This window comes from Talpa occidentalis, unplaced genomic scaffold (assembly GCF_014898055.3).
Source record: "Talpa occidentalis isolate TD23 unplaced genomic scaffold, MPIMG_talOcc4v2.1 talOcc4.6, whole genome shotgun sequence".
Classification (NCBI taxonomy): domain Eukaryota; kingdom Metazoa; phylum Chordata; class Mammalia; order Eulipotyphla; family Talpidae; genus Talpa; species Talpa occidentalis.
Window position 1 is genome coordinate 52,029,045 of NW_023604972.1, and position 15,758 is coordinate 52,044,802.

General features: G+C 38.7%; 1 protein-coding gene across 1 annotated transcript; it reads right to left on the reverse strand.

The window, feature by feature from the left end:
* Positions 1-14,369: 14,369 nt before the first annotated feature.
* Positions 14,370-14,971, reverse strand: LOC119261012 (EKC/KEOPS complex subunit TPRKB). Its single transcript, XM_037530206.1, has one exon. It carries the CDS (start codon positions 14,945-14,947, stop codon positions 14,420-14,422), a length of 528 nt encoding a protein of 175 aa, XP_037386103.1. The 5' UTR covers positions 14,948-14,971; the 3' UTR covers positions 14,370-14,419.
* Between the last annotated feature and the right edge of the window lie 787 nt (positions 14,972-15,758).

Genomic DNA, 15,758 nt, shown 5'->3' on the forward strand with positions numbered 1-15,758 from the left:
CAGGAAGGCCCTGGAATTTAATTTGTAAACGCAAAGAATTGGGAATGCTAAAAGTAGACTTTTGTGTGTTTCTGTTTCTACCTGTTGCATTTGTATTTTTCTCTTTGTAAGCAATGCATTATCAATGAAACAACTAAGTTGAATTAACTAACATTTAAGATATCTTCCCACATATACAAGTCGATAATTTAAAGAGTATTCAAGAATTTAATTAATAACTTTAGAGAAGGCAAAGCTTTTGTCTTTTCACCCCCCACCATTAATTAACCTACCTTACACAACACAAATATTTGTTGAATTTGAAAAATTTGTTGCATATGGAAAAACAAAAAATGGGTTTTTTTTTCACTCTCTGAGTTAATAAGATAGTAAAATCTTTTTGCAGTAAGTGACATAATAGGCGAATTTGCAATTTGATTGGAAACTTGGATTGTTTTTTACTATTATAAGAAAACTGTGATAGAAGTAGATCAAAGATATTTGCTAATGCTAATTTTTAAACAGATTTGCTTTCCGATTATGTGAATGTCGCAGACTTTTCTTGAGAGAAGGTAGTTAAGAGTAATAAGACACTGGTTTTGTTTTAAAACATTTTTTATTAACTTTATTCTACAAAAATATCAAGCCTTAATACATTAACATTCCAAAGGCTTTCACCATATAGTGGCATAATGAGAGAAATTTCCTTAGTATCATTAATTTAAGTGGGAAACCAGAGGTTTCTAGTTGTCCCTTTCAGAGCTGAAATCATTATACTTGTTATTGTAAGACCAAATGATACCACTAGATGGCATGAATTGCAAGTTGAAGGCAATAGTGTTAACCAGAAAAAAAGTACAGCAGCCGACATACAGCTTACATTTGTATGGTGGCATATTAAACTTGGGAACTCTTACTACATACAATATGAATTTTGTTTGGACCTTTACCAAACAAAATACCAATAAAATACCAATAAAAGATAGAATACAGGTATTAAGTTCATTTTCGAAAAATTAAAGCAAAATAGTTTTTTAAAAAGATATAATTGAAGTCATTAAATATTAAGTTAAAAAATCAGGGGACCTTGGGCCTCCCTAGTAGCACAGGGGTTAAAGACACAGCACTATCAAACTATCACTAGCCACTTCTGGCAAGATTTTGTTCCCTACGGAGGGAGCTAAACCATGTGGTGCAGCAGACCTCTCTAGTCTTGCCCACTGCTCCCCTCAGCAGTGTATTTCAGTAGAACTGCCTGTTCTGTTCCCCCCTTTGTCTCTGGTGAATCCTCTCACCACCCGTACCTCTGGCCTGCACCCCACTCTTGTATGCATAAATAAATAAAATAAATCTTAAAAAAAATATTAAGGGACCTTAATGGATAAGTGAAGTTAGCCCCAGGCAAAACTGCAAAACTGCAAAAAAAAAAAAAAAAAAAAAGAGGTAAATTCACTCCTCTTTCTGGTATCCTGTAGGAATCAAAACAAATGGTTCTCCACTTTCCACTTTTGGAAAGTCCCTTCTCCCAGCTGCTCTCTTTCTGTCATGCCCAGCTGCTCCATGGTCATCCCTGTGGGCAGGCAGCGAACTCTTTTTACTTGTAATTCATCAAAACATGCCTATTCTATGTCTCATCTCTTGGAGTTAGAACTTTGAGTTCTTCCTTAATATTGACTCATCAAGATATAAACCCATGTCCATATATATGAATGGGGTTAGGGTTTATTTATTTATTTAAAAGATTTATTTATTTATTTATTTATTTATACAAGCACTGGGTACAGTCAGAGGCACAGGAGGGTGAGAGAATGCACCAGAGCCAGAGCAGAGAGTAGAACAGGCAGAGTATGAGTACACTGCTGAGGGGAGCAGCGGGCGGCAGGAGAGGTCTGCGCGCCTTATGGGACCTCATCCAGTGGGGATCGAACTGGCACTGCAGAGGCTGCGGGCAGCTTTGCAACCCAGCGCTCAACCGCTGCGCCACCTGGGGAGGCCGGGGGTTAGGGTTTAATGGGAGAATTAGCTCAGCTTTGTTTTATTCTCTACTCAGGTAAAGTACATTTTCAGGGATGGTCTGTTGGTCAAGATCTAAGCAGGAAGTAGGCACACATGGGGTAAGAGAAAAGAATATCAACTAGGGGTGGGAAACCCCCCACTCTCACCCCCAATCCCATTTTTTTGAGAGTTGGTGAAACTGCTGGTTGCCATGGAGTAGGGGTCTCCCACAGGAGCTGTGAACATAAATATGTAGAAGAATGTGGTCACTACACACTGGAAGTTCCAAGCTGCTGGTGTGTGGTGGTATTGTGAGGGTTTAAGAAAAACTGAGCTGTATTAAACCCTTTAAGAGTTTATTTGAACCAAAATTAATTCAAATTGGCAAGCATCCAATCAAGCAGGTAGAAAGGAGTTCAGAAAGCTGCTCAAAATGAATGACTTTTATAGGTAGAAAGGAGAGAGACAAAGTAGTTATACTAAACAAAAATGTGGATTGGGGGGTGTTATGCCCAAGGTCAGCAGACTCGCGAGCATAGCCTCCAAGAACCCAAAGACAGCTGATGCAAACACAAAAGGGAGTTTATTTCAGACTCGAGTCCGGGTCCACGGCACCTACCAACGCAGTGGCAGATACCGAGAGGCCCGGACAAAGGAAGCAGGGGTCTTTTAATAAGGTTAAATTATGCTGGCAGTTACTCATTGGCTACAAGGATGCGTTCTCCAACTTTGCCCGGCTATCATTCTAAGCTGACTGGCCAGGCCAACATGCAGCTCCAACCTGCAGCTCCAATTACAGTAAGTTCGCCCTCATTGGTGACCGGAGAGTAAGGGTGGAGTGAGGGTCCAAACTATCTCTGGAATGCAGTCTTCTCCCAACAAAACCTAAAATTCTAAAATGGCAGTTACACAAAGCAATGGCTAAGAATACTTATGCTTGGTTCCACAGGGGGGGTCCAGTGGTTTAGGATAAAGGACTATGCGTGATTTGAGGCGGGGGAGGGGTGGTGACATACATCTGAGCAGGTGTGAACCTATTCCCCTAAATCAAACACAATGTTGTAAACCAGTGTCACCTCAATAGAGGGAAAAAAGGGAAAAAATGTGGCTTGAGGGTTACTCTCCTTTTGGGATACTAGGTGTCTTCTAGGCAGATAACTTAATTGCTTTTGGTCACATGATTCCTGATGGACTGATTTACAGTTCCATTTCTGGGAGATTGAAAACTAATTAATAGTTAAATCTAGGTTTAATGACATAGGGCTTAGGACAAATGACCCCATTTTTGACCTGTTGTTTTGTTTTTTAACATTATGCAGGGGGATGGCGTGTACATAAAATATTCAGACTCTCCCTTCACTGTCGCAGACAGGTTTCCTGCTGTTGCTTCCAATTGGGGAGATTTTAACCAGAACTCAGAGGACAAAGGAACCTGGGAATGTAATACCCACAGATAAGCATCTCAGTGCAAAAACAGGACAGAAAAAATTAAAGAAGGAATGTGGAGTGTTAAATGAGGCTATCCAGCATAGGAAACTTGTAAAAACCGTACTTTTTCTAGATTGGGCCTCTAGCTGGAAATTTCAACTGATCAGATTTGTTGGCAATGTGTCACTCAAAGTCTCACTCTCTAGGCAGATCTACATTCTATATATATATACTTACTTTTGTTTTGAACAGTATTTGATAAAAACCAAATAGCTAATATCTCTTTATTCTGATTGTCTTTGTATGTCAACAAGTAAGTATAGGTGGTTTATCAAGATATTTGATTTCTAAAAGAGATCTCTTCTCAAGTGCTTTTCTCCATCTTCATTAGAAATTCTTAGTATGTCAAAGAAGACAATGCCACATCCTTTTTTATTTCCTAAAAAAAATTGCCTTGTGAATGCAAATACAAACAAAAGTAGGCAGCATTTATCATGAAGATTTAACAATTCAAGTTTTTGGACCACATTCCCTAAACTTTTACTAAAGGAACAAACCTTTGGGTCAGAATACATTATAAATATAAAAGTGTTAACAGGGCCATTTTCTACTGTGTAGGTCAAGCTGGTTCAGTGTCAGAGCTAGCTGTGTGGTTTGAGTCCCCTGATAGGTGACTTCTTTTTTGCCTCCATCTACTTTTATTATTTTTTAAAAAAAGATTTATTTATTATTTATGCATACAAGAACTGAGGTATAGGCCAGATTTGTGGGGGATGAGAGGATTCACCAGAGACAGAGTGGGGAACAGAACAGGCAGACTGACTGAAATACACTGCTGAAGGGAGGAGTTGGCGAGACAGGTGAGGTTTGCTGTACCATGTGGGTAGCTCCCTGGCTGGGGATCAAACTCGTGCTGCAGAGGCTGTGGATAGCTTCATAGGTTGTATCTTAATCCCTTGCGCCACCAGGGAGGCCCTCCATGTACTTTTATACAGAAGAAAAGAACACAGGCCACGAGAGGGACTAAAGCAGGGAGGAGCTTACCTGGATGTCTCCTGGGTTTGATTCCGAAGACTCCACAAAAAATTGAGCCCAAGCACAGTTCAGTAATCGACACACTACAGACAGTTCTGTTCTACTGGGCCTTAAATATAACCAGTTAAAACACAATGTGGATTTTCTTGCTTCTTTTTATTTTTTATTTTTTTGGCTCAGATTAACATGCCTCTAGAGAAACTAGTCACAAAAATTTAGAAATGCTTCACCACCCCAGACAGCTTTCTAGCTTACTAAAGAGAAATTTTACAAATAATTAGAATTTTGGTCACTAGATTTAGACCTTTAGATTCTCTTTGTATTTAGTACCAGGTTGCTAAGCATTTGGGTAAAACTAGGCCATCCATGGAACTCTTATTTTTCACTTTAAACAGTCTCCATGCAAATTTACTTAGCCTCATTGTCCCAGCTACCAACAAAAATGACCCTTGGTTAAATGTTTTCCTCAGATTCAAACACAACTGCTTCATAACTAATTTTTAAAATCTCTTTTTCAGATAATGCCACTACAATCTGCCTGTGAGGAATTCTTAATGCCGCCTTCTTCCTCACATCTCAGTAATCTCACTTCTCATTAACTTCCATTTACTTTCTCAGTACTGCTAGGACGAAGACTCTTCCCCATACCACTATACCCATACCACTCTATCACTGCCGTCTGTCAAATTGTTTCCCCACAGCATCACATGCGCTGGCAGTTCTGAATTATGTGCTCTTTTCCAAACCAGGACATTGATCTTCATATTTTTGTGTTGGCCTTTTCATCTTTTCATTTCTCTCTCTTTCTTTCTCTCTTTCTTTCTTTCCTTTTTTCTTTCCTTCTTTCCTTTCTTTCTTGATTTATTTATTTTTATATAAAAACTGGGGAATAGGCCAGAGGCACAGGAGGGTGAGAGGATTCACCAGAGACAGAGCTGGGAGCAGAACAGGAAGATGGACTGAAAGCACGTCTGAGGGGAGCAGCGGGCGAGACAGGAGAGGTCTGCCGCGCCATGTGGGAATCTCCCTGGCTGGCCGGGAATGGAACTCACACTGCACAGGCTGTGGACAGCTCTGTTCAACCCGCTGTGCCTGCCACCAGGAAAGCCCCTCATTTTGTCTGCTTTCATTGATAAATCCCATTTTTTTTTTATTTTTGCACCTAGAAGAACTGGGGTGTATGCCAGAGGAGCAGGGAGTGAGAGGACTCACCAGAGACAGGGTGGGGAGCAGAGACAGGCTGATCTACTGAAATACACTTCTGACGGGAGCACAGGCAAAACAGGAGAAATCTGCTGCACCGTATTTGGTTATCTCCCTGGTTGGGGATTGAACTCAGGCCATAGAGGTGATAGCGCTGAGACTTAACACCTAGGCTACAGGGAGGCCCTGATTAGCCCAAATGTTAATTCCTCTGTGATGTGAAATCATGGCTGATGTCTCCAGGTAAACAGCCTTAATCTTTCTCTTGGTACCTATTGTACTTTGTACATATTTCCCCTATGTTATGGCAATTCCTAATGCACTGCACTTGATTATTTCTATGTCTCCAGTGTCCTAAAACTCTTTTAGGAATTGGGATTAATATCTATGTGTCTCTAATAATCATAATTGGCATTGAATAGGTGTGATTAATTAAATAAATGATTATATATGTGTAGTACTATCTCCTTGGCATGGAACCAAAAACACTTATTACACCAGTGAAATCTAGTCAGATGGCCTCATTTAACAAAGGGGTGGTTGGATGGGAAATAGAGTTTATCTAGTTGCTATCCTACTGCCATAGGAACTGTGTTATTGGAATGATACATATTTGGAAGTGGTAGATTCATCTTTAAATAAAAAAAATTATCATTATGTAGTGAATCCTGGTAATTCTTTTAGCCTTAACAACCATTTTTGTATTTTCTGATATTAATATAGCTGTATGCACTTCCTTTGAGGGATTTTTATCTGAAGCATGCATGCCTTTATTTTCTGTAACTTTATATTAATCATTTAGATGTGTCTTGCAAAGAGCATATAGCTGAACACTTAAAAAATCTGAAATGGTAATCTTTCTTTTTTGGTATATTAAACAATTAAATTTAAAATTTACACTTAAAAATATAGTTTTATGACATACTTTGACTTAATTTCTCCATCTTATTTTATTGTTTTTACTTGTCTTTTTGATAAAATTCTTTTATTTTTTCCTACCATCTTTTAAATAGATCAAGATGTAAGAAATTCCCTTTTCCCTTCAACTACAGTATATGCATCACTGCTTTCCTAGCTGATGCAAAACTATTTTCCAAAGTGGCTTTGACAATACACCACTAGTAGCACACATGAATTTTCTTTGTTTTGCTTTTTACCAACATGTGATATTGTTTGACTTCTGTTATTTTTGGCAATCCAGAATATGTACAGTGGTATCTCCATGTGTTTTAGTTTGCATTTATTTGATTATTGATGTTAATTAAAAAATACATTTAGTGGCTGTTAAGATCCTTCTTTTCTAAAGTGTTCATATATATAGCCCATTTTTTCTATTAGTTAAGTGGTTTCTTCTGTAACAGTGTAATATCCATAGAAAAGAGAGGTTCCAGGTTCCTCACCCCAACCAAGGGAGGGTAGAGTGAGGAGGGAGGAGGAGTTAGAAAGATGAAGAAGACTTGGAGGAGGCATGTGGAACACAGACATGTGAAGAAGCCATGCTTGCTTCTTGGCCTCGGGATTATACCAGGAATTGGGGCACATAGGAGACACTTGAAAGTGACAGAGATATGGGTAGGAGACTCTTGGGGAGGCTGACAATGGCAGCCTTTATGTTTACTTTGATTTTTTTATTTTATTTTATTTTTTTAAAGATTTATTTATTTATTATTTATACAAGCACTGGGCACAGTCAGAAGAGCGGGAGGGTGAGAGAATTCACCATAGCGAGAGCGGGGAGCAGAGCAGGCAGAAGGACTGAAGTACACTGCTGAGGGGAGCAGCGGGCGTCAGGAGAGGTCTGCGCGCCATGTGGGACCCTCCTCCGGTGACCGAGGAGCAGCCGGGGATCGAACCGGCGCTGCAGAGGCTGCGGGCAGCTTCGCAACCCAGCGCTCAACCACTGCGCCACCAGGGAGGCTCTACTTTGATTTTTTTTTTTTTTTTTTTTATTTTTAAATATTAAATTTTATTTTTATATTCCCCCATACAATTGCAAACACCCCATTCTGACCCCAATCCTTCCCCTCCCGCCCCCCACCCCCCAAAAAGTGTCTCTGGTTCATAGTTTTTTGTTGATTTTGATTTTCACTTTCTTATATTCATTTTCCTGGTCCCTTATTTAAGTTTTCTAGATTCCTGCTATCTACTTTGATTTTTTAAAAAAAAGATTTATTTATTTATGCATACAAGAACTGGGATACAGGCCAGATGTGCGGTTGGGGGGTTGGGAGAGGTAGAGGATTCACCAGAGACAGAATGGGGAACAGAACAGGCAGATTTGACTGAAATACACTGCTGAGGGGAGCAGCAGGTGAGAGAGGAGAGGTCTGCTGCACCATGTGGGTAGCTCCCTGGCCGGCTGGGGTGCAGAGGCTGCGGATTGCTTCATAGTGCTGTGCTTAACCCCATGCACCACAAGGGAGGCCCTAGATTTCGATTTTGATTTTACTTCTTTCCTCCCAGACTTGCCTGGCCCTTTTGCCCCTTTTCTATGGATCCCCACCAGAGATCCCTTAGACTTGTGGCAAGCTTTTGGACCTCAGTGGCTCTGCTTGGGCCAACCCTGTTTAGCTGGGAATTTTCTCATGAGGGGGTGGGTAACTTTTGGTGTTTTATGGGGAAATTTTTATTATTTTTTTTAAGATTTATTTATTTATGCATACAAGAGCTGGGATACATGCCAGAGTTGTGGGGGGTGAGAGGATTCACCAGAGACAGAGTGGGGAACAGAACAGGCAGATCAACTGGAATACTCTGCTGAGGGGAGCAGTGGGCAAATCAGGAGAGGTTTGCTGCACCATGTGGGTAGCTCCCTGGCTGAGGATTTCGAACTCATGCTGCAGTGGCTGCCGATAGCTCCATAGTGCTGAGACTGAACCCCTTGCACTACGAGGGAGGCCCTCTACGGTGTTTTTTGATTAAATGATTTAATTTTAAAGTGGCTAGATTTATCTTTTTTTTATGGTTAGTAAATTTTGTGTATTAAGGCATCTTTGCCACCCCTGAGATCTTAAGATATTTTTCCTACATTTTCTCCTGAAAGTTTTGTACTTTGTACTTTATTTAACTTGTAAGTGAAGTCAGTCTCTGGCAGGAGGCAGAGGTTTTGTTTTTTTAATTAAGAAAGCTAATTATCATAGACTATCAATTATAATTTGCCATAATACCTCCTCCCCCCCTGGATGTAATAACACCTGTAGTATCACGTATTTATGTATGTATGTGTCAATTTCTGGACCTTTTTTTCTGTTTCATTGTTCTTTTTGTCTATCCTTGCAGCATTACTGAAGTCTGATTTTCTTTGGCTTTATGGTAAGCATTGTTATGATAAGCACTCTTTCTTTCTCATCCTTTCCATGTAGCCTTAAGACAAGCTCTGGGCCCTAGAAGTCAACAAGTGCCTCCAGGATAGGATTCATTTGGATACTAATTTGTCATGATGCATTCCTTCTTCTTCATTTTCTGGTATTTAAAAGACTGTATTTAAAATACAATGGTGGTTTTTTGTCTGCAAGGATTTTTCAGGATATATTGTTCTCTACATTGTCAGAGGGGAAATTCATCTACATTTGGCAAGGAGAAACAACATGCATGAAGAGCATTTCCAGATTTTGAGAAATAGTTTAACATTTCTGAGTGCATACCAAGAAGAAAGATAAGTTTTGTTTTATAACTTGTCTCCAGAGTCATGCAATGCGTTATTCTCAGGCCTTGATAGGTTTTCCCAGTTATAATAATACATTTGACATGGAATAATTTCAGATGTATTAAGTAGCTTACTGTTGTTTTTTGTTTTTCTATAGCAAACACTTGGTAAATTCTTTCAGTTGATTAACTGATATAGTATCTCAGAAGATAACCTTTGAAAAATATTTATATAATTCTTATTATGTGCCAGGTACTATTTTAAATGGTTTATGTATATTAGCTCATTTAATACTCACACAACCCAATGAAGCATTTAGTGTTATAACAGATGGATCAACCAAAACATGGAATAATTAATTAGGTTGTGTATGGTAAACAGCTGGTAAGTGGTGCATCTGGGATTGGAATCCAGACAGTCTGGCTTCAGAGTCAGCAATTTAAACCACAATGCTATGCATAATTCAGTTTGTGTTTTCTGGAATTTGTTGTCTCTTTCAAATGATAGAAATTTTAATGATAATACATGACAGGAAGTCCTGAGGAGAGAAATAAGAGATCATATAAAGTTGTTGCACCTCGATATTTGCAGTAACTTAAAATAATTTAACCCTGATGTTTATCACATGCAAGCAGGATTTAGAAGCATGCTTACATTACCTTTTATTCACTCAACATCTTTGTATACTGATTATATGGCAAGTACTTTCCTACAAGAGGAGGGTAAAAATATGAAAGTCGTGCTCAAAAAAATTTAGAGCAAGTTTGCCAAAATGGCAAACATGGGTTCCATTGAAAAGAGAGACCCCTCTGTAAGAACTTCCTTAGATAAGCATAGTTTGAGATATTTAAGAGAAAAAAAGGTAAATATAAATGAAATAAAGCAAGAAGCTAAATTATTTATTTTGATTATTTGCTGACTTGTTCTTTTTTTATGCAAAGTAGAGACCTATTTTCGTTTCTGGGACAGTATCCCAGGATTTCTTTTTCTGTTGGATTTGAGCAGTACAGATAAAATGTAGATGTGATAGATAATTTTGAGCATGATAACTTCAGGGAAATTCGTGAGGAATGAAAAAGAACATGATACATCTCAGAGTTCATTAGTTGTCATTTTTCTTGGAATATAAAACAGAGGAAATAAAATTGAAGAGTATTCAAAAGTAACAGGGCAGGGGATTATCAGCACAGTAAACATGGTTATAAGACTTCCATTCTGTTTGTGGAACCAGCTTGTATATGACCATAAACAAAATATGTGTGGGCACTGGCGTTTTTCACTACCTAATTCCCTGAATGGTAAAATAAAAGTAAAACCAAGATAAAATCAATAAAAATATCAAACTAATACCAAATATCACAGTCAATAATATAGTTTCTTTTAGTTTTTAGGTTATTGTTTAGTTGCAAGTTTTGTATTTTGTATGGTTTCTTGGGTAACTCTTCCAGTAGCAGGGATAATTTTATATTATTCTTTCCATTCATTCCCTTTTATCTGGCTCCCTTTCCCTTTGTGACAAATACCATGAAGAAGATCATTAAGTGGTATTCCAGTGAGATGCAACATTTATGTAAATTGATTTAGTTAAAAGAACATAATTATTTTATTGATTTTCACACTAAAGAAAATGTGTCATTGCACTTGTTACATGTCATATTAGAAACCATACAAAAAATTTTAGGATAATAGGAAAAAGAATTGGGGCAAAGTTTGCAAAGAAATGCTAGCAACAAGAGAGCAGTAGCATCTTAAGAATCAGGAAAACTCTTTTTCCTAAAGCACTACATAGATTCAATGTAATCTCTATCAAATATCCAAAGGCATTTTTTTTTTTTTTTGCAGAAATAGAACAAGAGGATCATAAAATTTAATTGGAACTACAAAAGACCCTGAATAGCCTTCTGTTTATCACTACTCTGTTGTCAGAATACAAGAATATAACAATTTGTTTTGGTTGTGTTTTTTTGTTTATTTACCTTGGTTGTCTTCACATATGAGTAAAATCATAAGGTATTTGAAAAAAAGAATCAGGAAAACTAATGGAACTCTGGTACACATCACTATAAAAACATTTCAGAGGGCGAGGAAACCTCCCCACTTGGAGCTTCGATTATGATTCCGAACCTTATATTACAGGAGTGGTAATGATGCATCAATGAAGTCAGTCATGATAACAAAAGATCTTTAGGTCATTGCTTCCCCGGGACACTAAAAAAATAGAGGTCAGTACTCATTCTTAAGAAGGAAATGAGGGCCTTCCCAGTGGGGCAGCGGTTGAGCGCTGGGTTGTTAAGCTGCCTGCAACCTCTGCAACGCCGGTTCGATTCCCGGCCACCGGGTGAGGGTCCCACATGGCGCGCAGACCTTTCCTGCCTCCCGCTGCTCCCCTCAACACTGTACTTCGTCGGTCTGCCTGCTCTGCTCCCTACTCTGGCTCTGGTGAATTCTCTCACCCTCCCGCGCTTCTGACTGTACCCAGTGCTTGTATAAATAAATAACTCTTTTTTTTTTAAAAAAAAGAAGGAAATGAAAGGTGAACATGACTAATGCAGATAAAGTTTACAACATAGAACAGGTAAATTTATCTATCTATCTATCTATCTATCTTTCTATCTATCTGTCTCTGAAAGGAAGCTCTTCAAGGATATAATAGTTCAAAAGCAAGAGGGCATGAAGTAGAACAAAGAAGGACTGACATTTAAAGAATGTTTTTTAAAAGAGTGTAGTTTGTTTTTTTTTCAAAAGAGAATCTGTACACCTATGTCTACTGCATCACTATTTACAATAGGCAGAACCTGGAAACAACCCAAATGCCCCAAAATAGATGACTGGATCAAGAAGAAGTGGTACACACACACAATGGAATATTATTCAGCAATCAAAAAAGATAAACTCATGCCATTTGCAGCAATGTGGATGGAGCTAGAAGGAATTATGCTCAGCAAAATAAGCTTGAAGGAAAAAGAAAAATATCAATGGTTTCACTTATAGCAGGAATATAGGGGAGCCAAATAAGACTCAGTGTAAAAAAATATTAACAGTACAAAACACAACAAAGCGAAATGGACAATTATAAATCAGAGACATACTGCAGGGGAGGAGGAGGGAGAGGGATGCGAGGGAGGGAGGGAGGAGCACAGGGGACTGAGGTGATGATGCACGGGTGCATTGGTGAAGGCAACTCTATGAGGACTACATGTGAGGGGGTGGGGGGAAGCAAATATTGTTTGAAAATGAACAATGATGTAAACAAAAAATAATTAATTAAAAAAAATTAAAAAAAGAACATTATTCCAAATTGGCTCAAAAGGAGTTTCATAAGTCTTGTAGAACTTATGCTAATTTTTCTTTCCTATTACATTGTCTTTTATTTCTTCTTGACCCAAAGGGTCAAAGGAGTTGAAAACAAATACAGTTAGAGAAATAACACCTTTATTTTTATTTATTTTTTTCAATAAAGAATTTTTTTTAAAGATTTATTTATTTATACATGCACTGGGTATAGTCAGAAGCGCGGGAGGATGAGAGAATTCACCAGAGCCCGAGCAGGGAGCAGAGCAGGCAGAAGGACCAAAGTACACTGCTGAGGGGAGCAGCGGGCAGCAGGAGAGGTCTGTGTGCTATGTGGGACCCTCCTCCGGTGGCCGGGGAGCAGCTGGGGATCGAACCGGAGCTGAAAAGCTGCTGGCAGCTTCGCAACCCAAAGCTCAACCGCTGCGCCATTGGGGAGTGCTGCACCTCCCCCTGCAGTGACCCTTAGGGCTAATGGCTTGCTCCACGGTCCCTAGGTCCGGCTGGGCAACCAGCGTGCAGGGGGAGAACAGCAAAACCCACTGAAGACATACCTGCTGCACCTCCCCCTGCAGTGACCCCTAGGAATCCCTAGGTCTGGCTGGGCAACCAGCGCGCAGGGGAAGAACAGCAAACTCCCTGAAGACATAGATAAGATGGAAGCCTGTTGAAAGATAACGACCACCAGGAGCCACTACAGGAATGTTGTCCTCCCGGAAACTTATCTCACCTTCTCTAGACCCACAAACTTCATTCTAATACAACTGTCCCTATAAAATCTTTTCTCTTTCTAAAATCTTTTCTCTTTCTCTGTCAAAAAAGGTCATTGGTTTGCTGATTAAAAAAGAACATACGAAATCTAATAACTAGGCTGATTCAAATGAAACATTACTAAACTCTGTGTATTAATAGAACTGTTAGCTTAATAATTTCTCTGTTGTATGCTTAGCCTTGTTAGTATTAATCTTAATGATAAAAATATTACATTGTGAAAAGTAAAATTCACCCGTGCTAATTAATAGTAATTTAGTGGTAGTGAGTAGTTTAAACAAAAAGTATTCACATAAAATAAAAAGAAAAATTAATAGCCTAACTACTTAGGAATGCGCCTGAGTCCAGATGTAAATCACTGCTCTGTCAATGATAAGCTAAACCTATAAGCAAGCTGATTTCTTCACTGATGTTCGCCTTTCCTATGCTTTTAGAAAACATATATATACTGGTCACCAACTCAAATTAAATTACACTCAGATTTTCACTCTTGAAGTGTGTCTGTCATTTCTTTAACCAAATCCCTGACCACCCTGCGCAGTCTCTCAACCCTGATACGGCCTCATCGTTCACTGCTGTGCAAGTCTGCGGCAGGGGAGGCCCAGAAATAACACCTTTAAAACCACTTTTTCTAACATACAGTCCAACTTCTCAAAATGGCAATAAGTCTGTTAAAAGCAATACTGCTGAGCGTGGCATGTGCAAAGACTCCCAATATTAAAATCCTTTAAGTTTGTAACATCTTCCCTAATAATTCTGCTCTACGGAGGCTATCCTCAAGAAGTGGAAATGTACAGAAATTTGCAAAACTGAACATTTGAAAGCAATTAAAAGCATAAGCAATGTTACACACTGATGAAAAGAACATATTATAGTGATGGCACAGAAAGACAGTGTGATGGAGCCATTACAAGCACAGATCTGAGTCTGAACACCGATCACAGGGAAGCTTCAACTTTCTACTCATTTATGATGATATCTTTATAACAGAGATGTCTATATTAACTTTATAATCAGGTAGGGAAGTCAAATTTTTTATGCTGAAAAATTTTTGTTGACATTTCTGTCATTTCATAAAACATCTTTTGTTGACATTCTACAAATGATACCATCCAGTAATGTCCCAATACTTTCTTCTTGTGAAGATAATTTATATATCTTTTTGACGTCTGTAATATTTGTTATTTCAGGAAGACTGTTCAGAGAAACTTGATGACCTTCTACCTGAGAGATAAGGTATTCTTGATTTATCTGCTTTTCTCCCTCTTCAACATAAACGATTAGAATTGAAGTATCATTTGCTGAGATACCAAATTTTTTCAAAGCCTCTGAAATATTATTATTTGGGGAAAAGTTGAAAATAATTTCAGTAGACAGAGTTCTTGTTTTCATTTTTCCCAGTTTGTAGAGGTGAACTGCTTTATTTGCTGCCACAAGTATCTGAAATGGATCGACAATCATTGTAGGGTTTATTAATGAACCATCAATGGCACCTTCCATGGCCCTTTTTCTCAAATCGCCAGCATTTTTTACATCTTTAAATAACAGAAGGGTCATCCTGCATTCGGGAAATAGGTCCAGCTGATGAGTTAACTGCATTTCATAGATAAGCAGGATTCTCTAGCTCTCCCTTCTCAGCACCACCCGGCCCAGCCTGGTCCAGCCAGATCGCGAGCCAGGAACCCGCACCGTCGCGTCTCCCATCCGTCTAAAAGAGTGTAGTTTTTAAAAGAGTGTGTCAATAATGGCTAAAGGTGCACGTGGGATTTTCTGTTTAGGAGGAAAAAATATATTAGATTCCTATGTATAATCATGGAACAAATTGGAAAGTGTTGCAAGTAAGACCTTAGAGTCTTTCATGAACTTTTGTCTTCTATCTTAGTATATACAATACTTCATGGATTGTTCAGAGGTAAAGATCACATCTATTGGACAATTGACCTTATATACTACATTTAATTAATTGCTGGCAATCGTATATCAAAATATATTTTGAATAAATATATATATTTATTTGAACTACACCAGCTTAAGGGTAAAAATTAGAGCAAATTGTACTTTTTTCTGAATTTAGTTTTATCACATGCTATTTCATGATTTTCATTATCTGTCAGATCTTGTCTACACATTTCTGGAGATGTCCAGGGCATCTCCTGTGGTCTCAAAGATGTTCTTTTTAACTGTTGGTGGCTGTGTAATACATTTTACTTGCTGTTTCAGTGCCCACAGTCTCCTAGTAGTCATAGTCTGTAGCCACCACCACCAAATACCAGCGCTTCCTTGGTGTATTAAGGCAGCATTTACCCTGTGGACCCTCCAGTGAATTGTAGGGTGCTTAGCTACACACAGCCTGCCCTGCAGAGGTGGGAGGGTGTCTCCCATGTTGGGTTTTGTTTGCCATGTGGATACT